Source organism: Meriones unguiculatus, chromosome 1, assembly GCF_030254825.1.
Source record: "Meriones unguiculatus strain TT.TT164.6M chromosome 1, Bangor_MerUng_6.1, whole genome shotgun sequence".
Taxonomy (NCBI): domain Eukaryota; kingdom Metazoa; phylum Chordata; class Mammalia; order Rodentia; family Muridae; genus Meriones; species Meriones unguiculatus.
The window spans coordinates 189749743-189775220 of NC_083349.1; the positions used below are offsets into that span (position 1 = coordinate 189749743).

At 38.4% G+C, this 25478-nt stretch overlaps 1 protein-coding gene across 6 annotated transcripts in view; it reads right to left on the reverse strand.

The window, feature by feature from the left end:
- The window catches only part of Dmxl2 (Dmx like 2), a 133579-nt gene that overhangs the window by 71177 nt on the left and 36924 nt on the right, over positions 1-25478 (reverse strand). For all 6 annotated transcript variants that reach the window (XM_021638670.2, XM_021638674.2, XM_021638671.2 and 3 more), the window contains exons 7-13: positions 19839-20017; positions 16582-16765; positions 15051-15225; positions 9800-10039; positions 8860-9131; positions 7305-8001; positions 5641-5762 (exon numbers count right to left, since the gene is read on the reverse strand). In XM_021638670.2, the coding sequence (XP_021494345.1) occupies positions 5641-5762; positions 7305-8001; positions 8860-9131; positions 9800-10039; positions 15051-15225; positions 16582-16765; positions 19839-20017 (1869 nt within the window). The remainder of the gene's footprint in view (positions 1-5640; positions 5763-7304; positions 8002-8859; positions 9132-9799; positions 10040-15050; positions 15226-16581; positions 16766-19838; positions 20018-25478) is intronic.

Genomic DNA, 25478 nt, shown 5'->3' on the forward strand with positions numbered 1-25478 from the left:
TGAGACATTTAGGTTGTTTCTAGTTTCTGGCTAATACAAATACAGCTGGTATGAACACAGTTGAGCAAGCGTCCTTATGGTAGGATGGAGTGTCCTTAGGGTATATTCCCAGGAGTGATACAGCTGGGTTCTAAGGTGGGTCGATTCCCAATTTTCTGAGAAACTGCCATATTACTTTCAAAAGTGTATGTACAAGTTAGCACTCCCACCAGCAATGAAGGAATATTCCCCTTGCTCCAGATCCTTGCCAGCATAAACTGTCACTAGTGTTTTTGATCTTAGCCATCCTGACAGGTTTAAGATGGAATCTCAAAATAGTTTTGATTTGCATTTCCCTGATGGCAAAGGATGTTGAACATTTCTTCAAATACTTCTCAGCCATTTGAGATTCCTCTGCTGAGAATTCTGTCTGGGTCTCTGCCCCATTTTTTAATTGGATTATTTGGTTTGTTGACGTCTAGTTTCTTAAGTTCTTTATATATTTTCATATTAGCCCTCTGTCTAAGAAAGAAATCACGGAAACAACACCCTTCACAATAGCTACAAATAACATAAAATATCTTCGTGTAACTCTAATCAAGTAAGTGAAAGATCCATATGATAAAAACTTCAAATCCTGAGATGGGAGGTCACCCTATTATTCATGCAAGCCATTTTAATCTCTAGAATGTCTAGGAGGGAGCTTGGAGAGGTAAATTTAGAGAAGGAGAGGTAATAGAGGGGAGGTATGACACAGACTGACTTCCAAGATGGAGAAAACAGGCCAGGAGCCAAGAAATGCAGATGGCCCCTAAAAGCTAGTAGAGGCCAGGAAACGGATTGTCTGGAGTTTCCAAAAAAATGGAGCCATCCAATACTTCGGTCTCTCTAGTTCTGAAGTGTGAATAACAGTATTACCTTCCTGCTAGAGTTGCAGGAAAGATTGAGTAAATGTATGTGAAACACTTAGAACTGCAGCTGTTTGACAATGACCTGTTACAGGACATTTGATCCCTCTGTGAACCCCAAGATTGTGAGCTATAAAAACCTGTCTTTTGATGTAGTTCAGACCTAACACACATTTTTTTTTTTTTCCAATGCAGTTTATTCAGGAACATTGAACAATCCTCGGACCCCGGGGAAAGCCAGCCCACAGCTTAAATAGCCTCTGGGTAGCCAACCCCAGCATGCCACGTGGGCAATGCAGATAGGTCCACATACATGGAAGCAAGCCAGATCCTCGGCCTCCTAACACACATTTTTAATCCAACAATTTTCTGTTTATTGTGAACAGGTGATTATGGTGTGGTTCAGCCCTAGCACATACCTTTAATCCAAGAGCTTTCTGTAAACCAGATTTAATATGGTTAACCCTAGGTCAAGAGGCAGAGCATGAAGCCAGCTGACAGGGATTAACAGAAAAAAAGGGACTTTTAGTTGAAGGGTTCTTAAGACTGCTTAGAGACAAAGGAACTCTTTAGCTCTTTGGCTCTGGGGCTTTTGAACTACTAAATTTTCACCATGGCATCTGGCTCCCGAGTCTTCACTGGTAAAAATCAAAGAATTTGAGATTTACTTTCTTTAAAACAACAAAGACCCTTACATAAGAGATTGCTGTTGATATTTCTGAAGCTTGTAACTTATCCTGTAGACTCGATTCAGCCTCAAACACTGTTCTTCAAGAGTGTGTCCGGGCAGATCAAGAAATGCAAGGAGCTGCCTACATAGAAGTCAACTTAGTTTCAAATCCTGTGATGGCCTTTTCTTGCCAGTTATTAACATGCGATGTCCATATTTATATGCCTCACAGACATATAGCTTGAGGACTGGGACTATTTCTATTCATATTAATGCTCTTATTATCTGGTACAATGCGCACTCTGTTCTTCCACTGTGTCATAGCCGAGGCAGAGTGGGTCACCAATAAAATATGAATATTGGGAGATTAATAAATCGGTGAATTCCTGAGTGAAAACAAATTACATACAACACAGTTCCCAGGCTAAAAGCTTGTTTTTAGTAACAGAAGAACATATTAAACCACTGTTTACAACCCCAGACTTCTCACATGTTTAAACATGGTCATCCTTAAGTGCTCCTTCATAAATGATAAAAGCAAATCTAGACTCACCGGCAAAGATATTTAAAAGTTTATGTTTTAAGCACTAAAATAACTGCTATTGAGATAAAATTATAACTTAATATTAAAAATGAAACACCTTAAATTATCTCTATAAACAGTTGTTTGAACAGAACCTTTTCTTGATAATTAAGGATACACACATATGCATATTTACCAATGCCTGCACAAATCTAGCAATGTCCAGTGATGTCTCTGTAATAATTCCAAATATCCACTACTATATAATGTGGAACACTGCTGTTTTGGGAGGAGTGGGAGTGGTGACAGGGTCTCTCTACATAGCCCTGGCTGTCCTGGAACTCACTATATACACCAGGCTAACCTAAAACTCACAAAGATCCATCTGCCTCTGTATCCCTCTTTAATCCCAGTGCTGGGATTAAACGCATGGATCACCACAACCCCAGAACCTTATTAATTTATTTCCAATTACCTATAAAACAGTGACCTAAGCTGCCCTTAAGAAACCTAAAATTATTGTCACCATATTATCAATATGTCCCCAAATTAAATGATAAATAGCTTCCAAGTATCTTGCCACACCAGAACCATAATCACGCTATAAACCTCAGCATCATCTGTTTGTACCCACATTCAACCAACTAAGTCTGTTCTTCTTTCCTGGTTTATATGGCATCCTACCTCTATGCTCTACTCTGTTTAACTGTCTTTACTTGACCTCAGTAGACTCCTATTCCCATCATATTTCCAGTGCACACCCACTATAAATCACCACACAAATTGATCATTTTGCTTCCCTGACGAATATTTTCAATGTCCCCTAGGTCCACTTCTCCATCTACAGAAAAATTCAAATTTTTCAGTGTCTGTTATGGTAGGTGGGAGGGGGTGTGGGGTAAGCTGGCCTTTACTCAGCATCTGCTAAAAATCTAATTTTGAGGAATAAGAAAGCACATGCCAACTTCTTGCTAGACTGACTCATGATTAGGAGAGGAAGTAGTTAGAGGAACTTACAAAAAGAAAAAAGAAAAAAGGAAGGATAAGCAGAAATGACAGGAATTTTACAAAACATGTTACATTTAGCTTAGACAGAAATAAATGCAAACCCAGACTCCTTAAATCATGCAGCTCTGAAACTCAAATGACTCAAGAGTCTAAACAGTCAAAGGCCTTGACCAGCTCCCGGTGATATATAACTGGAAGGTAGAGGCAGAGACAAGAATCATCAGCAGAAGCTGGTCTTCCCCAGGCCACCAGGCACTAGGACAAGCAAGGAAGGATCCTCCCTAAAAGCTTTGACTTCAAGTTAAGATATGCAAGGACCCCCCCCAAAAAAAAAATTTAAGTACATGAGATAAAAACTTTTAGAAATTGGAAGAAAAAATAACCAAACTCACAGTTCCAATTAAGATCCCTCTCAATATTTGATAGGACACTTACGGTCAGTAAAGAGTATCCCTCAAAATAGGAGCTGACTGTGAGATCAGAGAGAGCGATTTCCCCAAGCCCGCGCGCGCACACACACACACACACACACACACACACACACAAAACTTGTGGTCAAAATAAAGGAAGTTTGGCCTGAAAGGAAGGAAGGTTCAAGGTTTACAAAACAGCTACCTTTGATTATCTGTGAGATTTAATCTAAATAGAATTATGATTGGCAAAAAAAAAAAAAAAATTGTAAAAAAAAAATAACTGAATTTCAATTTAATAGCAACATTAATTAAAAGGCAGTATGATCTAAATCAAAGTCAGTTTCCTCACTGGTGGCCTCGTAACAAATGACAGCAAAATGGATTGACTAAAATATCAAATGGCTGGTTACAGTAGCTGACCTTTAACATACTACCCAATTCCAACTACAATTCTATGATGCTAATTCGCAGACTTCCTCCCATCCAGATACTAACCGGGTCTGACCTTATTTAGCTTCCACTATCACACAAAACCTGATGGGTTTAGGGTGGTATAGTACAGCTGAGACTTTCTCTACACCAAGCACCCAAAGATGTTTTCCCCACTATATCCAGAACAAGTTTTATATATGTATTTTCATATATCCACACTTATTTTCACTTACTCACACTTATTCCATCTTTCCAGATCTTACCTATCTTCCAGAACAAAGCAAAACCCAGTCTTCAACAGAAATGTCCATCTCCATCCTAATGTGACCTCTGCTATTGTAAAACATTTCTAGTGTCACACATTTAACACTCAACTGAATGGCCCTAGATACCTCCTCTTCTGTCTTAAACTGCTCATCACTTACTACTAATATCTCTTTTAGTTTTTTTTTTTTTTTTTTTTTTTTTGAGAACATCGCATGTGGCTCGGGTTGCCCAGAACTCATGAGGTAACCAACGACGACGTCAGACCCCAATTCTCCGCCTCCACCACCCAAGCACTAGAATTACAAGCCTGTGCCGCCACACCTAGCTCTTAGTATTCTCCAATCACACTGAACCTCTCTGAAAGGCAGACACTGTGACAACACTTGGTATCCCTGCACATCGAGAGGTGCACAGACTCAAAGACAGCGTCTGGTGTTCAAAGTTTATGAACTGCTCCCTTGTTTACCTGGGGGCATCAGTTCTCTCCTTCCTCTTTGCGTTTGAGGCAAGGTCTCTCTTGTCTCTGCTGTTGTGCTGCTTAAGCTTCCAGCTGCTGTTCCTGTCTCTGCCTCCTACCTCACCACAGAAATGCTAAGGTTACGAATCTGAGCCTCCACACACGGCTTTTCAGGGAATCTAGCTCTGGCTGTCAGGCTTCCAGGACTAGTACTTTTACTCACTGAGTTATCTCCTCAGCCCAATACTTGGTATTCAATACTGGAAACATTTTACAACAGGTCTATTTATAAAGAGTGTCTTTGTCAGTAAATGGAAAATTCAATGTTCAAATCTAAATAGTAAGTAAAATATCTGACTTCTACTCTCCCACAGAACTACTAGAATGAGGCACTGCTACCACTGAAATAGTCTAACCACAGGGTATTTTAAGTAAGTTAGGCTTGGAAATATTCAAATTCTCTAACAAAAAAAGTCATGTAAAGATACCTTAAAACCTTTTCTGAGCAAAGCAAGATTTAGATACCCAAACTAGGGCTGGAGAGGTGGCTCAAAAGTTAGAGAGTACTTGCTGCTCTTCCAGAGAACCTAACTTTGGGTTCTCATACTGAATGGCTCCCAATGGTGTAAAACGTCAGCTCCAGGGGATCTACCGTCCTCTGTGCACAGCTGAGCACACATGGCATACACACACTGAAACACACATATACCTATAAATACTCATTTTAAAAACGTCAAACTAGAAAATCAACATCTTACAAAAATGACAAGATATTTGTTTCTTTACATGTTAAATGCATTGGGATACAGTATGTTATTTAAATTTTAATTTGTGTGTGTGTGTGTGTGTGTGTGTCTGTCTGTCTGACCTACACAGTCGAAAACATATTCTCATTCCCCAAACACCAACTGACAAACCATGTTCTTAAATAAAATAAAAAGGGAATTTCTTATTAGCTTAGAAAAATATTTTAAAATTCTTACAGAAGCTTCTGGGTCTGACAGTTCGTCTAATAATTTTCTTGCATCTACCACAGCTTGATAGAGTCTCAGATTCTTTCCATCAGATGCAACAAAGCAAGCACTTGCAGAATTGCAGTATGTGCCTGAGAAAAGAAAAAAAAGTCTTTGGGTTATACTGTGTAATTTATTTTTATTATTAACTGAAGCATAAGAAACAAATAATTATACCTTTCTTTCTAGTTATAACTATCATCAAGAATCACAATAAATGGTTACAATAAGCTTATTAAAAAAGTCAATACAAAAAATGTAAAAACTTTACAATTCTAAAGATGTTATTTAAATTTTAATTTGTGTGTGTGTGTGTGTGTGTGTGTGTGTGTGTGTGTGTAAGTTAGGCTTGGAAATATTCAAATTTTCTAATAAAAACAGTCATGTAAAGATACCTTAAAACCTTTTCTGAGCAAAGCAAGATTTAGATACCCAAACTAGGGCTGGAGAGGTGGCTCAAAAGTCAGAGAGTACTTGCTGCTCTTCCAGAGAACCTAATTTTGGTTCTATAAGCCTATATAAGCCTATACCAACATTTTGATAACCTATTAAAAAAACATCTAAGGATTGGAGATAGCTCAGCAGTCAGAAGCACTGGCTATTACTCAGAGGCCCTGGGTTTGACTCCCAGCACCCACATGGTGGCTCACAACTTGCCTAACTCCAGTCCTAAGGAGCTGATATCCTCTTCTGGCCTTGATGGCACCAAGCAGGCATGTGGTGCACAAAAATATACGCAGACAAAACCCTCATACAAATAAAAGAAAAATAAAATAATTTTTTAAATTTTATTTTATTAATTACACTTTATTCACTTTGTATCCCCCCATAAGCCCTTCCCTCCCACTTCTTCATGCATGCCCTTCCCCAAGTCCACTGATAGGGGAGGTCCCCTTCTCCTTCCTTCTGATCTTAGTCTATCAGATCACATCAGGAGTGGCTGCATTGTCATCTTCTGTGGCCTGGTAAGACTGCTCCCCCCTCAGGGGGAGGTGATCAAAGAGCAGGCCAATCAGATTATGTCAGAGGCAGTCCCTCTTCCCATTACTATGGAACCCACTTGAACACTAAACTGCCATGGGCTACACCTGTGCAGGGGTTCTAGGTTATCTCCATGCTTGGTACTTGGTTGGAGTATTAGTCTCTGGAAAGACCCCTATGTTCAAATTTTCTGGTTATGTTGTTCTCCTTGTGGGGTTCCTGTCCTCTCCAGATCTTACTATTTCCCACTTCTTTCATAAGATTCCATGAAGAGCTTTACTGTTATAAATATAAATCATTTTGTGAACAAAACATGGGAGACAGCAGGATCTCAATGTTTGAGGCCAGCATGGTCTATAAAAGGATATTTAAAGGAGAAAAAATATTTTGTTCATAACAAATAGTAATTTAAAAGCTTTTATTCACTGAGTGATGGTGCACATGCCTGTAATCCCAACACTCAAGAGACAGAGGCAGGTGGATCACTGAGTCTAAGGCCAGCCTAGTCTACAGAATGTGTTCCAGGACAGCCAGGGCTACACAGAGAGACCCTATATCAAAAAATATAATAATAATAAATTAAAATAAATGAAAGCTTTTATTCATTTTACAATTTAAAAAACAAAACAAAACAAAACAAAAAAACCACTTACCCAGACAATAACTGGGAATAAGAGTTGGAAGCCATGCCACATTAGAGAAGGCTGAGGTGTGTAAAGAGTTAATTCGAGCCAATTCTGATACTCCTCCAGTGTATGACAAAGGTCCTATGGGGTCTACACGCCACAGAATAAGTTCACTGTAGATTGCATTTGGGTCATGAAATGTACGAGTGGCTGCATTTCTAAGAGGCTGTTTTGATGAATCTTTTGTGTGTTTTACAGGATCTATTAATCTATTTAATTTACTGTCTGTGTCCCACTGAGAGTCTGATTCAGGAGTCAACAGAGCATTATGATGGGAGGATGTCAGCAACAGTGGTAAAACAGAATGGCATGCCAAGTCGTTGAGGTGGAACCGGTGACCGCAGTATCTGAATTTGTGGGATACAGTCAGGACAGTGGTAAAGGCTGACTTATCAGCAAAGGTAACTGCCCACTGATTCAAAGAGCCATCTATGTGTTTAGAAACCATCATTACCGTAGGCGTTAAAATGTTCATATCTGAACTGTGTGATACAGAATGTACTTGTGATCCACGAGAACTATCTACAGACATCAGCTCTTGGTGTAATGGGATGTGGTATGAATCTTTTGTAGCATTTACACAGGCATACATCATGATGTTTTTACTAAGAGAGTTTGCATCCCCAGAGGGAAATGCAACAGGAATCCGAGAAGAAAAAGAAACCTGAAAAACATAAAACATGATTCATTATAAGGAGTTTGCCTTCTCTCAAAAATACTTTTCCAAACACACTGCTATTTTTAAAATGCCAAATCCCAGCTTCCTAGCCAAACAAAAAAAACCCATGTTTAACCTCTGTATAGTTTAATTCCTTTCTTCTACTTAATAAATCACTAGTAATACCCTAATACAAGATGAATGATAATATTTCAAATATGTTGCTTATATACCAAAATAACCACACTTGTACTTAAATTATAATAAACCTAAGAATGGTAACACAGAAAAGCAGCTTGATTTGGCTTTTAAAAGTGAAGATGCCAGCACTGAGGAGAGAGAGGAGGATCAAGAGCTGAAGGTCATCCTTGCCAACACAGCTAGCTGAAGACCACCCTGGATACGTGAGACCCTGCCTCGTAAAAAAAGAAAAAGAAAGAAAGAAAAAGGAGGAGGAGGAGGAGGAAGGGAAGGAGGAGAAAGAGGAGAGAGATAAGAAAAATAAGGAGGAAGAGGACAGGAAGAAGAAAGAAAAAGAAAAGGAAGAGGAGGAAGAGAAAAATAAAATAAACTGAAAATAAGGATATATCATATTTTCAAAGAAGTTACCTTAATTATACTAAAAATATTACAATTCTCAGCAAATATAAATAGTCATTTTAAACACTCAGTATTTCAAAAGAGAAAAAAGTTTCATTTGAATTAACTGTGCAAAATGTGTGGTACTGATCCTCTTTGAAAAGAATACGTTTTCGTCAGCTGCTTCTAAAAACTAATCTTTTTAGTAATTCTGAAAATCTGTGAAGTCTATATAGCATCTTGCTATTTTAAAACTACAATAATATTTTCATCAGGGAAACATACCTGAACTTGTCTAAATATTCCAGGGTTATATTCATCCAAATACTTTACATGCCACACAAGAAAGGTCCCATCCACAGGGTGTATCGTGAACAGCATGTCAGGGTTCTTATTCCACTCTGTCAGCAGCGTTTCGATCTTCCGATCCAGCAGCACTGTAGGCAGCGGCATTGGGGTGCTAAGCTGTGGATGGCTTCTAGGACTCCCCTCTCTCTCTCCATCTTCATGTTCTGATGATCCTGTACCTGCCTCAGATTCTCTATCCAGAGATAATTCTAAATCAGAAAATATATTTATCAGAATACATACTATACAATACTCTAAAATTCATTTAGAAACTATAAAATTATGAATTACTTTTCCAATTTATGGTCAGGAAAAATATTTTCTTGTCTGAATTGAAATTACTATATTTCTTATTTTTAGATAAATAAAAATTTTACATTTTCATTATTAAAATAAGCAAATATATTTCCCAAAAAAGTATGGCTTCCAAAGTACTACATTATTCAAGGCACTATAAAAAAATATAATGTATACAGAGAGAGTTTGCCTGGCATAGAGGCACATGTTTGTAATCCTATCTACTCAGGAGACTGAGACAGAAGGAATTCAAGCTCAGGGCCAGTTTGACAATTTATGAGTGCTATGTCTCAAAATAAAATTTAAAAGGCTGAGGGAGGAGCTCGATCATAAAGTACTTGCCTGGCATGCATGAGACCCTGGGTTTAAGTCCACATCATGAACAAAGCAAAACAAAACATCAGCTAGAGTTAGAAGATGTGTCCAAGAACACAGTGCCTGATCTATGAGAAATGACAAGTACTTATAAAGGAGAAAAGCAAAATAATAAAGAATAGGAAGAATTCAAGCCTAAAGAGGTACCACAAAATGTTATCTTTAGTGGAAATTTAAAAAAATAACTTAAACAAGGGATACAAACCATGATCCAATTTCATACGTAAACCCCTCTCTCTTTCCTCCTGTGAGCGTAATTCATCTTCTCTATCTGCATCATCGCTTTCATGATCTAACTGTTTTTCGGAAAGTTTCCGTAATTGGTGCATAAATACTTCCGTTGATGATGTAAAATGAAATTCCTTGTTATTTAACCAATGAACTACAAATCCCCCATTGGCGTCATCAATATTAAATGCAGTGCCAACCAGGACATTTGGAATATCTGTGGAAACAAAAAAGATTAAACTTCCAAAATGGTGTTCCAATTTCTTTAAAGATATGACGAGTGCTTAGCATGATTGATCATATAGTTACACAGAAAACGTGCTAAACAACAAGTCAGCATGATTCTAGCAGGATTTGTAACAACTTTAACTGAATTTAATGGTGAATGTAAATATTAGAACTAATAACATACTCTTAGGTGAAATTACAGTACTAATTTCAAAACCAAATATAGCAACACATCAACTTTAGCTGAATCTTGGTTTCTGAGAAAAGAAGGAAACATATAATTGATAACTGAAGAAGTCTAAATATGAATTGGGTATTAGACACTATGAAATTATTTAACAACTCCTTAGCATGACAATTGTGCTGTGATTCTGTGAATGACTTTCCTGACTCAGAAGAAGACACTTGAAGTTCCGAAGGATAAAATTCCAGGATATGGGCAGCTCACTTTGAAAAGATTAAGGAAAAAAAAAATCTCATTTATACATAAACACACATGATCATACTATGTACACACACATGCACATGCGCACACACAAATGTTAATGGTTACACTGAATTAACAGCTATGAAAGTGTTCACTGTACTTCTGTAATTTTGCTGACTGTCTAAACACTTCTCAAGGCTGAGGGGAAAGAACACGAGGATGCAGGAAGGATCCAGGGAAACGGCTCAGGTACTACAGTGCTTACAGCAAGCAAGAGAACCAGCTGGGTGGTGTGATGCCACCTGAAATCCCAGCGAGCAGAAGGCCGAGGCAGGATCCCAGAGGCTGCCTAGCCAGACTAGCTGCATGGGTGAGCTCTGGGTTCAACTGAGAAACCCTGCCTCAATAAATAGGTGGGGAGTGATTAAGAAAGACTCGTAAGTTCAACCAGGGACTTCTGCATAAACACACACACACACACACACAGACACCTACACATATGCAACATGCATATATAAATGTATACCACACATGACAGAAAAGATACATAGTACACATGCAAACAGGCATATATATATAGACATACATACACCGTATACATGACAGAAAGAAAAATACACATATGTATATATACACATACATGTTAAGGGGACACATGAATATGGAAGATATCAACATGTGATGAATCTGTATAAACAGTATGGCATGTGTCAGGAAATTTTCTTGGCTAAGGGTGGAGAGTTGGCTCAGTGGTCAAAAGTACTTCTTGTTCTTGTAGAGGCCTGGATTGATTCCCAGCACCCGTACTCCAAGCCCAGGGGAATGAAATGCCCTCTGACCTCCTTAGACACCAAGCATGCCTGTGGTGAATACATATATACACATATACACACAGGTAAAAACACTCCTACACATAAAATAATAAAATAATTAATTTTAAATTTAAAATTTGTCACTTGGCTATATCATAGATTCAAATGTTTTTCCTAAAAAAAAAAAAAAAAAAATAGGAAAAAAAAACCTAACAGTACAAAATTTGCATTTAACAATCAATTTGGTCAATTTATAAGTCTAAGCCAAATGACTTAAAATCTGCATACTCAATTCCAGGCCATCCAGAGCTATGTAGTGGGATCCAGTTTCAAAAACAAAATAATGCAGGAAGGCAAGGCCCAATAGCTACAAGAACATAAAACCTCTATGTTTATCCACAATAAAGCAATGTGAGATCCAAGCCCATCTGGTTTCAAAGTATACATAGTTAAAAGCCACACTTCCTAAAGTAGATAGAATTTATTAGAGACTAACAGTAATTGCATTTTTTTAAATTATACATTCAGCCAGGTGTGATGGCACACTCCTGTAATCCCAGCACTCTGAGAGGCAGACACAGGCAGATGGCTGTGAGTTTGAGGCCAGCATGGTCTACAAAGTAAGTCTAGGACAGGCAAGGTAACACAGAGAAACCTTGTCTAGAAGAAAACAAAACAAAAAGTTATATCTTCATCACAGTCAACAGCTCAGGAAAAGCTTCTTTGGAAAGGTTATAATTTTTGTAAAAATATAAAACCACCAACATTTAAAAAAATAAGTTACAGGACATTCTTAGACTATAATAAAGGTTTAAGTATAAACTGAGCACAGTGACACACACCTTGAAGGCCAGAACTCCAAAGGCTAATGATTACAGATTCCAGACCAGCCTGAGGTACAAATAAAGATCTTGCCTCAAAAACACAGGGTGGGTGTGAAAAGAACAAAAGGGTAATATAAGTAAAATAACAATCACTCATGGTAGCATTATCAAAAGAGAAAAAGTAATGAGACCCACAAATGTAGACAAAAAGAGTAATTTCAAACATCTTAGTGGCTGACTATGCTGAGCCTCGTTTCAAACCCAGCTTCCTCCTTTCTGTGGATTCTCTCAACCCTTTCTTCCCATTCCTTTATGCCAGGCGCCAAAATCTATAAATATGTTCTAGCTGCACCCTTCCCACCAGTGGCCACATCTGACCTGGATTCTCCTTCCTTGTCCTCCAATACAATCTCTCCATCACTACCTTATGCCTGGTAACAATCTGCTTAACGGTGACCTGCTCCCACCTCAACTCTAACTCTTAGTTCAGACCCAGGGGCCCCCGAGCCCTTTCATTCCTGTCTCTCCAGATTATTCTCTACCTTACTGTAACCTACTTGTAGGATCCCCTTTCCCACCGTAGCTCCAACTCTCTAGGGACCTGGCATCTTGTTATGGATCCACCTTAGCTCTTTCCTGAAGCTCCTCTCAGTCTTCTCACCTAGCCACCCCAGTTCCTCTCGGCACCCACCAACCTGCAGAGGCAGTCTCTACCAGACAACACAGCCACCACACTTTTCTAAGATCCAGAGAAGGCAACAGACACCATGGGCTGGCACATCCACTCAACAAAGACAGGCCTAGAAATGTCCACTCTCTCCGCACCCTGTTCAATATGGTACTTGAAGTCTTAGCTAAAGCATCAGAAACTGAAGGAGATCAAGGAGACACTAACTGGAAAAAAAAGTCAAAGTATTTTTTTTTTGCAAATATTAATGATTTTATGCATGAAATTAAAGACCCTAAAAACAATACCAGGAAATTTCTACAACTTCAGCAAAGTATCAGGATACAAAATTAACACACAAACATCAATAGGTATCCTACATATAAATGACACACTGAGAACAAGGAAACAATACCTTTCACAATAGTACCCCCCACAAATAAAATAACACATCCTGAGATAACTCTGACCAAGCAAGTGAAAGACTTACATAGTAAACACTTGAAGACATCGAAGATTTCATAATATGGAAAGATCCCCCATATTCACGATCAATAGGATCAAAAGAGTGAAAACGGGCTACACGCAGTGGTGTGCTCCTGTAATCCCAGCACTCAGAGAGGCACAGGCAGGACCACCTGTGACTTTGAGGCCAGCCTGGTCTACAAAGCGAGTCCAAGATAACCCAGGGCTATTACACAGAAAAACCCTGCCTCAAATAGTAAATAAATAAACAAACAAATGCATGAATGAATAGATAAATCATAAAAATGGCCACCCTACCAAAAGCAATCTATAGAGTCAATGCAAACCCCATCAAAATCCCAATTAGGTCCCAGAACTGAGAGGGCAGAGCAGATTGGAGCTCCAATCCCTAACCAAGAATGTATTTCCAACTGACAACTGCTCGCAAAGGGAAAATTAGTTTTCTCCAAGCTTACTGGGCATATGAAAAACCACACTTAAGGGCGGGCCCTAAGCCCTGCATTAGAATGCAAACACAAGTGGTAATTTTGGAGGATTTTTATCTCATGTTGCTCTGTTTGGGCATTTTTTTTTTTCGCCTAACTGGTCTTTTGCTAGTATGTTATGGTATCCGATTTTGAGGTTTTATATGCTGTGTGTGTATGTGTGTGTGCATACACTTCTTGTATTATTTTTCTGCTTTGTGTTTGTTTTTTACTATTTGCCTGTTTGTTTTCAAAAGAGAGGAAGAAAAAAGCATCAAATTAAATTAATAGGGAAGTGAGAGAGATCTGGGAGGAGTTGAGGAAGAAGAAACAATGATCTGAATATACTGTATGAAAAAATATTTTCAATTAAAAAATCTTAATAACTAATAACTATGTATGTCTAAAAGAAACAGGTAAATTTAACTTATTTCATTTCTTCCAAAAATATGGAAAACGTAATTTCAACAAGTAATCAACTGAAATAAGATTATTAGCAAGAAATTTTGCATTCTTTTTTATACTGTCTTAGGAAAGCCAGTGTGTTCAATATAGCAAGCCTTGATTCAGAACAGTCACATTTCAGGTCTCTGGACAGCACATGTCTGCAGACACTGTTAAAGATCAGATTTTAGGAACTGTAGTCACTAAGTATCATCATTTTACAAACAAGCATTGAAAAATGAAACCCTTTCACCCTGAAGCAGCAGGCCTCTAGTTGATAAAGTAGGACATTAGATAAATACAGTTCTATCATCAATGAAGTAGGGAATGTACAGCATTTCTATATATTTTTAGACCATAAGATAACACAATGCCCCTAAACAGAAGTTCTCAAATATGAACTTTTGCCAACGTAAAACCTGCTTCTATTAAGTCTTACCCATATAAGAAGACAAGCTAGAAGAAAATACCAGATCTAAAAGAGAAATATAGTTCTACCTAACCATAGGTCAAGAAAATCTAGATAAAAAAATAAGCTGCACCAAGATGTAAATTACTTAGCTATGGCTATAAAGAAGAGCTACAAAGAAGAGTTAAGCTATAGAAAGAGTATGCTAAACATCCAAGCTAACACCATTTGTGTTCCCAGGCTCAAGGAAAGCTCTAATTTACTTAGAACTTTTGTTATATTCTAGACCAAGATGTTCAAAAATTATGGAAATTATACCCTAAAACCCACACAAACCCAATTGAAGAAAGATTGCCTTTTATTACATTCCCACTGTAAGAAATATTTTAAAGGGCAACATAAAATAAAAACCAGGTTATAAGAGTAATACTATTTTCAATTTATTTGCCACCCTTATTCTCCTTTACCTGTGGCCGGGTTGATGCTTGCCGCGATGTGAAAATGACACAGCGCGTTGGCATGGTGAGAGATGTGTCTTTGAACTTCATGAGTTGCAGTCTTGTCAGGCATCAGTTCAGTGTGAGTTACGAGAACAGAAGACCTCCTTTGTCCTTTCCTTAAATTCTTCAAATGATGTATTGTCTAAGATAGAAAAGTAATATCCTAAACCCAACTCTGAAAGGTCTAACAAATGCCAACCAGAGAAGCCTTTCCAGTATTCAGAATTTTAAGACTGACTTTCTGTGGAACTGACAATTTTAAGATAAACTTTCTTAATTACAGTAGAACAATTTTGGCTACATGCTCCCCAGTTCTTAAAAATTTTATAATTTAAGGCAAAAAGCAGTTGCTCAAAAGTACTTACAGTGATATCTATAAACTATGAATAAAGGCTCCTGGTAGAGATTAGGAGGCATGGGGAGGTTGGAGAGGTGCCTTAGGGCATTCCATACTGAAATGGGATTGACTACTCAGAATAAAAATGAAGTCCCTGAATCTTCTTTCCAGGGAACAATGCCTCTCAAAACTCACTTAAAATTATTTGTTGATCTAAACTACAAGGTGCATCATCTCCAATATAAAGAAGAAAACGGGATACAAAACAGAATAGGACCCACTTCAAGCAGACAGAAATGCCCTCACTGAAGTGCTGGCCTATGTGCAGTACCTGGGGACTTCTAGGTCAGTGACCTCGTACTAAACTGTCTATCTCCCAAGCCCCTGGCACGGAAGATCTAAATGAAGAGGCAGCTATTTGGTCAAAACTCTCCACAGCATGCCTATTTACACGCATGATGTAGGGCACGGGATCATGGTCTTTCTCAGAATTCCTTTGTCACATCACAATCTCTCCTTAGTCTATAACCTCTCCTACCCCCAAATACCACACTTACTTCCGTCTTTTCCTTTGTTTTCACAGTCAGTAAGCAACAATATGCTACCAATGTTTTTCTACTAAAATAATGTATCTAATCCTCCTTTTACATCCCTTTTCCTGCAGAAAACAGCATCATTTCAATGTATGTTCTCTGCTGTCTCCCTGCTATGGAGTTGCTGATTTCTTACAATATCCTGGCCCAAACTGCCTGTAAATTTTTTTTTCAATAGATACTTGATATTCAACAAAAACAGTATTATTCATTTTCCTCCTAGAAAGAAAACATATAATTTACAAGTATACCCAATTACATAAGCCCCGCTCTGAGGAGTTTCATGGGAGATGGTATCAGAAAAGCACAGTATACTAGGCAAAGTCTGCCACTGACTCATCCCCTGAGCCACAAGGTTTAAACTGAGATGTATCCCACATAGTACACTTGCACTTTTCTCAAAAAAATTTTTTAAACATTATTAATAACATTGTTAAAAGATATCAAAAGCTTGTCAAATCACTGATGTCTATGTTTTGCTAAAGAAGTGTATGGGCAGAGTGAACACAAAGACTTAGTCATCAGACACTTGTGCAAAATCAGTTTACCATTTTACATCATCTAATACCTCAAGAGCATGTTGAATTCTGTCTTTGTGTTTTCCAGCAGGAGAAAGGTTGCTGGCAACGCTGGAGGTAGTGGTCTCACAAATCTGCTCACCCAAAAGGCAGTCTTCCGGTAACAATGTTTCTGCCCAAAGCCGACACACACCATCATGGCATGAAGTCAGTAAGACATTACAGACAGAACCCCTAGCAGCAAAGACAAACGAATAATTGTATACCTATCAATGCCATTCATGCACTAAAAGCTATTAGTACTGGCTCTTCATGTATTAAGACGTTAACACAAAATACTGTATGAAAAAAGTAATTCATTCAAGGACTTGAAATCATTCCTTGGAACACCATTAAGAACTGGGAAATGGTTAAAAAATATCCACAGGAATTAACGCTTGACAGTTCAAGTACAACTTAAAACCAGGCTCTAAGAAACTTCAGTATCTTCTAAACAAGCCAATGAGCAGAAGGAAAGCTAACAACTGTAAGAGGGTGATCATAAAAAAAAATCAGTAAATATAATTAGTTTATGGCAGTAGTTCTGCCATTTCTGACATCTTGACAACACAAAAAAACTGTATAGGCAAATAAACATATATCTTCATAATAGAAGAATATTATTACACACTGTAAATCAATGTCATTAAAGTTAAAAAATTCTTGTAACATCAAGCAGCTAAATACATTAATGCAGGAGAATAACGCTTATTATAAAAGAACAAAGACATCTCTCCTACTCCTCCTCCTCGCCCCACCCTGTGTGTGTGTGTGTGTGTGTGTGTGTGTGTGTGTGTGTGTCTGTGCTGGGAGTGAATCTTGTGCACATCAGCCAAGTGCTCTACCAACTAAGCCGTAGTCTCCAAAACTTATTCTGTCTTTTTAAAAACTGCCTATGGGGCTGGAAAGATGATTCAGTGGTTAAGGAGTACTTGCTGCCCTTGCAGAAGACCGGGGTTCAATGCTAGCGCGCACACACACACACACACACACGGCAGCTTACAACCATCCCTAACTCCATTTCCAGGGGATCCAATGCCTTCTGCTAGTCTCTATGGACACCAGGCAAAAATGTGGTTCTCCTATGCAGGCAAACACATACACATATAAAACAAAAGAAATAAATCTTCGGACTAAAAGGATGACTTAGTGGCTAAGGGCACTCGCTGCTCTTCCACAAGTTCAGTCCCAGCACCACACGGTGACTCACAACTGTCTGTAACTCTAATATGAGGGGGCATCTGATGCCCTCTTCTGGCCTCTGTGGACACTGCAAGCATACAAGGCACAGGAATGCATACAGGCAAAAAAAAAAAAACAAAACACACTTATACATATAAAATAAAAATATATAAACAAATAAATATTTTAAATTGCTCACACAGAATCCAACTTTGTTAAAGGTTTTAGAAGTAGTTTTCAAATGTTTACAATAGTTTAAATAACTTAAACAAAATAAACCTTTTAAACACAAATGTAAGCTGTCTACTAATTATTTTATAACTTTAACATGTTAGAACAAAGGACATTGAATAAAACCAAAAATCAAAATTAGGTGCACCCTTAGCAAGGCTGAGGACTTCAGTCTCTGGCATTTGGAATTCAGGATTCAGTCTCTCTTTTTGAGTGGATCAAATAAATCTTTCATTTGGACTCTAGAGAAGATAAATTTGCTATGTTATCTCCATACCATGCCTGTCATGTATAAACTGTTCTAAGATACTTTTTATCAGATGAATAAGCCTTTCTAAGCAAGCTTCTAAGCATCAAACAGTGTTCTTAAATCTGTATTCACAATATGGGAATTGTTTGTATGTGCTCTTTGCAGTTTATTTAATCTTCTAAATACCTTTAAGAGACAGAAGAGCAGGCGTGGTAGTGCACACCTTTAATCCCAGCACTGGGGAGGCAGAGGCAGGTAGATCTATGGGAGTTCGAAGCCAGCATGGTCTGCAAGGAGAGTCCAGGAGAGCCAAGGCTACAGAGAAACCCTGTCTCAGAGAGAGAGAGAGAGAGAGAGCAGAGAAACCCTGTCTCAGAGAGAGAGAGAGAGAGAGAGAGAGAGAGACTGCATAACAATGAGGAAAATTAATTTACATAATTAATCTTCCAACCAAATGGTTCCAAATCTGTGGATTCAACCAACAAAATATTTTTTGGAAAAAAAAAATGTATCTATACTGAAACCTTAAACTTCTCATGATATTTTTCTCTACCAATAAGAGTTAAAACACACACATGACTAGGAGAAGGAGATAGGGGGAAGAAGGAGGGAGGGTGGAACTGGGGGGAGGTGAGGGAGGAGACTTTAATTGGGATATATAATAAATAAATTATGAAGAAAAATTTAAGAAGTAAAACACACACAAAATTACGTACCATGGGGGGGGATACAAAGTGAGTAAAGTATAATTAATAAAGAAAAATAAAATAAAATAAAATAAAATAAAATAAAATAAAAAGAATCAGCTGAAGTAGTTATTGTAAATCACCTAGAGAATTTAAAATACATGGGAAAATGTGCAGGTTTTTTGTAAATAATGTACTATTTTATATAAAGGACTTAAGCATCTGTAGATGTTAATGTCTGGGAAGTCTCAGAACTAATCCTTCATATGCGTAAAGAAATGACTAATTAAAAGCAATAACACTTGACCACATATGTCCCAGCGCGATGTAACATGGCATCATCTCAACACACATAAACACACATGCATACAAGAACACTATGGAAAATGGATTATTTATGTCAATAAAGAAACATAAAATGCTTTGAGGAAATCTTATTGGTAACCTTAGCATTAAAAAGGCACAACCTAAACAGTTTATTCACCATCAATTATATTCTTACCACCATGTACATTATTCAGTTTATCACTTTTCCTCAATGTGTACTTTCCTATTTACTAGCAAAAATATCCTTTTTAGAATCTTCTGCTACTAATGTTGCTATTCACAGTAGCAGCTAATGTTGTCTGGGCAAGTAGTATGCGCTGTGGTCTGTACAATAGATACTTCATGCACACAAGCACTCTGAGACAGTGCTATCGCTACTGTTGTTAACAGAGAGAAAACAGAGACAGAGAGCTAAAGAAACCTATTCACAAGCTCCCAGGGTAAGACAGAAGAAGCAGAAGCTGAATTCAGATGGCTTCGTTCCACTCTGTTCTGTTAATCATTATGTATCTGTACAGGGAAGACTCCATTTTCACTATTTTTATAAACGTTTAAGAATATAAATTCCTGTAGTATGAAACGTGTATCCAACCTGGGCATGTACTTGCTGGTTTTACGCCATGAGAAGCCTGTCACTGCCCGAGGGTGTGCCAAGTAAACGAAGGAGAACTGGGTAGAAGCCTGCCTCCTTTTCACTTCATGGATATCGTGAGGGATGATGGAAGACTTCCAGCCAGCCATAGGGTACCATACTTTCAGAAGACAGTCATCCTGCAAAAGACGTGAGTCCACAGAAAACTAATTGGTAAACATACCGTTCAAAATGTGGTGCTATAAGCTTTAAAACAAAACATACTTTAAAAACACAATATGTAGCCAATATATTACAAAACTAATCCTGAAATGACATTTTATTACTTTAAAAAAATAAATGGGCAGTTTATTCATCATCAACCTTCTCTACACACTAGCATTTTTCAGAGACAAATGCTACATAATGTCCTGCTGATGACTGGAGGGCGATCCTAGTCCTTTGGATATAACCATCAGTCACTGCTAAAATTATCACCTGTTTTAAGGTATCCACAAGAGTTTTAAGAATCAGCAAACTTTTTCTATAGAGCCAAATAGATGACAGTAAAAAAGCCACATGTCATAGGCCTGTGTCACAGATTATTACTTGTGTTTTATTTTGTTTTCTTTTCTTTTCTTTCCTTTCCTTTTTAGAACCCTTTAGAAATGTTTTTTTTTTTTTTAAAAAAAAAAAAAAAAAAAAAAGGAGTAGGCTGGGGAGATTGCTCAGTGATTAAGAACACTGGCTGCTCTTCAGAGGACCCAGGTTCAATTCCCAGGATCCACATGGTGGCTCACAACTACCTATAACTCCAGTTCTGGGAATTTGATACCCTCTTCACCCTATGTGAGCACTGCATGGACAGGGCACAGACGGCAAACATAAAAGAAAAAATAAAGAAAAAAATTTAAAGGTTAAAGACTGGCCAGTTGGATCAGCGGATAAGAGCACTTGTTGCTCTTGCAGAGGACCTGGCTTCAATTCCCACTACACACATGGTGGTCCACAACCATCTGTAACTCCACACTCAAGGGAGCCAACATCTTGTTCTGACTTCTGTGGATACCAGGCATGCAGGTGGCACATACACATACATCCAGGTAACTCACACACATAAAATAAATCTTAAAAAAATTAAACAATGTAAAAAGCACGAAAAAGTAACAAATTAAGAAAACTGTAATTATCATATTAGTACTTGGCTAATAATATCGTGATGCCTCCTATAAGTGATTTAAAAAGAAAACATTTGGCTAGCCAATGAAATCCCTGATATTATTACAGTGCTTACAAGTATGACAACAGCATTGCTTTCATCATGTAACGTGTATGTTAATATCCATGTTGCGTATGCAGGAGCATGCACCTAAGCACACACATGTGGAGGCAGAAAATGGCCTCAGAAGACTTCAGGTGTTTTCCTCTCTCATTTGGTGCTTTACTACCTTGGAGCAGAGCCTCCCATTAAATGGGAAGCTCACCATTTTGGCTGGTATGGCTGGCCAGCAAGCTCTTGGGACCCACCTAAGCCCTCTCCCAAAATGCTGAAAACACAGGCTTATGCAGTCATGCTCCTCTTTTCATATAAGTTCAGGTTAACTGAGAGGCCCTATCTTAAAAACAAGTCAACAAGGTAAAGAGTGACAGAAGTGGACCAGATGCAGACCTCTGGCTTACACACACACACACACACACACACACACACACACACACAGAAGTGGACCAGATGCAGACCTCTGGCTTACACACACACACACACACACACACACACACACACACAAATTCAACAAGAAGCAGCACAGACTCTTACTACTGTCAAAAGGCAGCTAACAGTCTGAGACTATAGCAGTGTTCTCTTATCTTAGTGGTGAGGAATGTATAGATCTTTCAATTTGTCAAAATCCATTGCACGATGCACTTAAACACGTTTTATAAAAATTATCTCAGTAAGTTAATCTAAAAAGGAAAAAGGATGACAAGATTCATGTATTCATTTTTAACAACAGAAACAATAACTTCTTGATGTTCATTAAGAGTTGTCTGAGGCTAGGAGTATAGCCCTGTGATCTGTATCACCTAACTTTGCAGTATGGCATCTGCCTAACTTGCAGGACACCTTGGATTCCATCCCAGCACAACAACAATAATAATAACAATAAATTTTTTAAGTTGTGTGACTATTGTAGTACATTTACTCACATGATGGAAAATGACAGTGCCCTTAAAAGACTTTACAGCCAGCCATGATCAGTCTCTCTCTCTCTCTCTCTCTCTCTGTCTCTCTCTCTCACACACACACACTCACAATCCTAGCATTGGACTCGGAAAGCTGAGCCAGGGTGAATTAGAGACTAGCGTGAGCTGAGAGACTATTAAAATGAAAAGAATCAAGTACTTTGTGAGGAAAACTGGCTCATTAATAAGTAAGCTCAGATAAAAACTCCAAATACACTTAAGCCCAAGAAAAATGAAACTCCACTTTTATAAGAAATGGATCTTATCAGCAAAAGTCCCCTGTAATTTTCAAAATCCTGAAATTAATTGGATTGGAGTCTCGGAACAGCTGAACCGAGCCCTGCCGGTGTGTGCTGCAGGAGTGGGCAGTGCTCCCTGGGAGATCGCAGCAAGTACCCATCTGTTTCATCAAAGCCCATAAACTCAGTTTCATCAGCAGAACAGATGGGGGTGTAGGGACAAAAACTGCCCAGCACTCCAAAGTCAGTCTCTGTCCTTTTCTCAAGAGAATCTAAATTAATATTGTACCTTTTAAACCCTGAGGAAATAATCTTCTTAAATCCAACACATTTGCTAAGTAACCCTCAAAGGACCCTTATCAATAAAACAGTCTTATCATTCCATAAGAATTATTAAACAGCTCTTCAGAGAACTGAATACAAGCTTAGGGAATATAATTAAACAAGTAAAATTTCTCCGTAATCTGCTAAGGTTGTATGTGATAAAAATTCAAAGACAGATATTTGGTTCCTGATCTAAACCAAGGTGGAAGGCCCTGAGGAGCTTCAAATCTTTTAGTCTTGTGACTTATTCCTACACATCTTTCATCAATGAATCTGATTACCATACACAGGTCGTTAGCAAACTTAACGGTGTGCCAAGTGGGCAAGTCTAGAGACACGGCCCTGCCAACCCAGCTGCAGGGGAAGCTGAGGCAAGATCACAAGTCCAAAGCCAGCTTTGGCAACTAAGACCAACTGATTGTCTCAAGACAACATTTTTTAACTTTTTAAGACATTTTAGTGTGTGTGTGTGTGTGTGTGTGTGTCTGTGTCTGTGTGTCTGTGAGTGGGGACACACACATGCCATGGCATGCAGGTGGAAGAGAGAGGACAATTTGCAGTAGGTTCTCTCCTTCAACCACACAGGTTCCGGGAATCCAATTCAGGTTGTTAAGACTTGGTGGCAAATGCCTTTACCTGCTGAGCCATCTCTCTGACCCAAAAGAATATTTTAAATGGAAAAGGGAAAGAGGATATAGCTCAATCACAGATTTACCTTGAATGTACAAAGTCCTAGATTCAATGCCCCATACCACAAATAAAATAAAGTGCCAATGATTCTGTCAAAAGACCGTACACCCAAACCTGGCATGGTAGCACAGACCTGTAATTCCAGGTCTGAGGAGATGGAAGGACCAGGAATCAAGGTCATCCTCAGTTACATATGAGTTTAAGGCCTGTCTGAGCTATGTGAGTCCTTGTCTCAAAAATAAAAAGCATATCACCAGGCATGATCATGTACATCTTCTTTTTAAATTAGAGCCAGCTGACTACATAATTAACTTAAAATATATATATATACATATACATACACACACACACACACACATATATATATACATATACATACATATACACACACACACACACACACACCCTACGGGACTCAGGCCTACACCTCAGACAAGTGCTCTGCCATTGAGTGACAACTCAGCTCAAATGTACCTTTCTTGATTCAACTGTTATACAATTCTAATATTTCAGAAGTAATCATTTCACAACATTTGATTGTCTCCATATACAGACTTACTAAGAAGACATCTTTCTGCCAGGAATGGTGTCACACACCTTTAATTCCAGCCCTTGGGAGGACCAGGCAGGTGGATCTCTATGTGTTCAATCCTTTGGATGCACATGATAAGAAAGCTGTCCTCCAGCCTCCACACACTGGCATATACGTGAGCTTCCCCAACCCCCAAAGTACAAATAAAAAATAATTACATTGGTTTAAGAAAAAAGCTTACAATTTCTACTATTTTTCAACTTATTTTTCTCTGATTTTGAAAATGGTTTTCCTTTATTAACCTATTCTTCTCAGACACTGCTTTAAAAAAAATTCTCCATAAATTTCTGCATCCTATACAGAAATTACCTTTTTATTATTCTGAAGCAACTGAACAAGCTTACCAAAATTTCCAGGGTTTTGTTTCTTAAATCTAGTTTTAGTATTTTTTTTTTCTTCCAATGTATTCACTCTAGCTGTATTCATTTGTTCCAGCTGTGGTTGCTCCTGTTTTCTTTGACTTTCACCTGCCACTAAGGCAAACTGTTTGGGTATTTTAATTATTTGGGAGTGGAAAGAGAGGAAGCCCAACTGCCAAAGGAGTTGCTGCAGGGAGCCAGAGAGTCTAGGGAAGGCCTCAACCAAAAGCCAGCATAAGCTAGCCCTTCAGCCAGACTGCTGCAAAAATACTGACTCTGTGCCCTGGAGTAAATCTGAAGGCTGACTCCCCAGAGTCAAGCCTCCAGGTAAGAATCCAGACTGTATGACTGTATGACATCTTTATTTGAGCTTTTCACACCCTTCATCAGAGCACCCAGCCAAGACTTCTAATCCAAAGAGCTGAGATAATAATGTGCAATGGTAGTGGCTGCATTCGTAGTAATTTGTTGTTAAAAAAAAAAAAGGCGGTATAGACTCCTAATGATAAATATTATGGATAAAATGAAGGCAGACCAACAGAACAGAACATACATTGAAAGGTGAGGTACAACTTATAAAGGTGTGCTCAGAAAAACCCTGATGGTAAACTGACATTTAGAAGTAAAAGGGAAAAGCCCCCAGGTGTCTGCGTATACAAGGCTGAGGTACAAATGTAGCAACACTGTACGCACACGTGCCTAACCTATTTATGAACAATAAGGCCTCAATGGCTACAGTCAAGTCTACAAAGAATGAAAGAGCAAGAACTGCCACCCAAAGAATGACCACTAGACATACACAGTGCGGCGCGTATGTGAACCACTGTAAAGCCTCTGGCTTTCTAGAATGAACAGAAAACAGGATAGTTTTAAGGGAAGAATGACCTGATAGGACTTATGTATTTTTTTTTCTTGGTGCAGGGGAGTGTTGAGACAGGGTCTTAATGTCGTAGCTCATCCTAACCTGACACTGACACCTTACACCTGATTGTTATGAAAACTCCCTACTTTAGGTTTTTAGTGCTGGGATTAAAGGCATGCACCACACCTGACCTTTTGGCTTGGCGTGAAGTTTTTTAAAAGCACTTTGAAAATACAAGAACACACACACAAAAAAAAAAAAAAAGAAAGAAAGAAAATACAAGAACACAGCTAGGTGTGGTTGCACACTTCTGTAATCCCAGCACTGGGGGAGGCAAAGGCAGGCAGACCTCTGTGA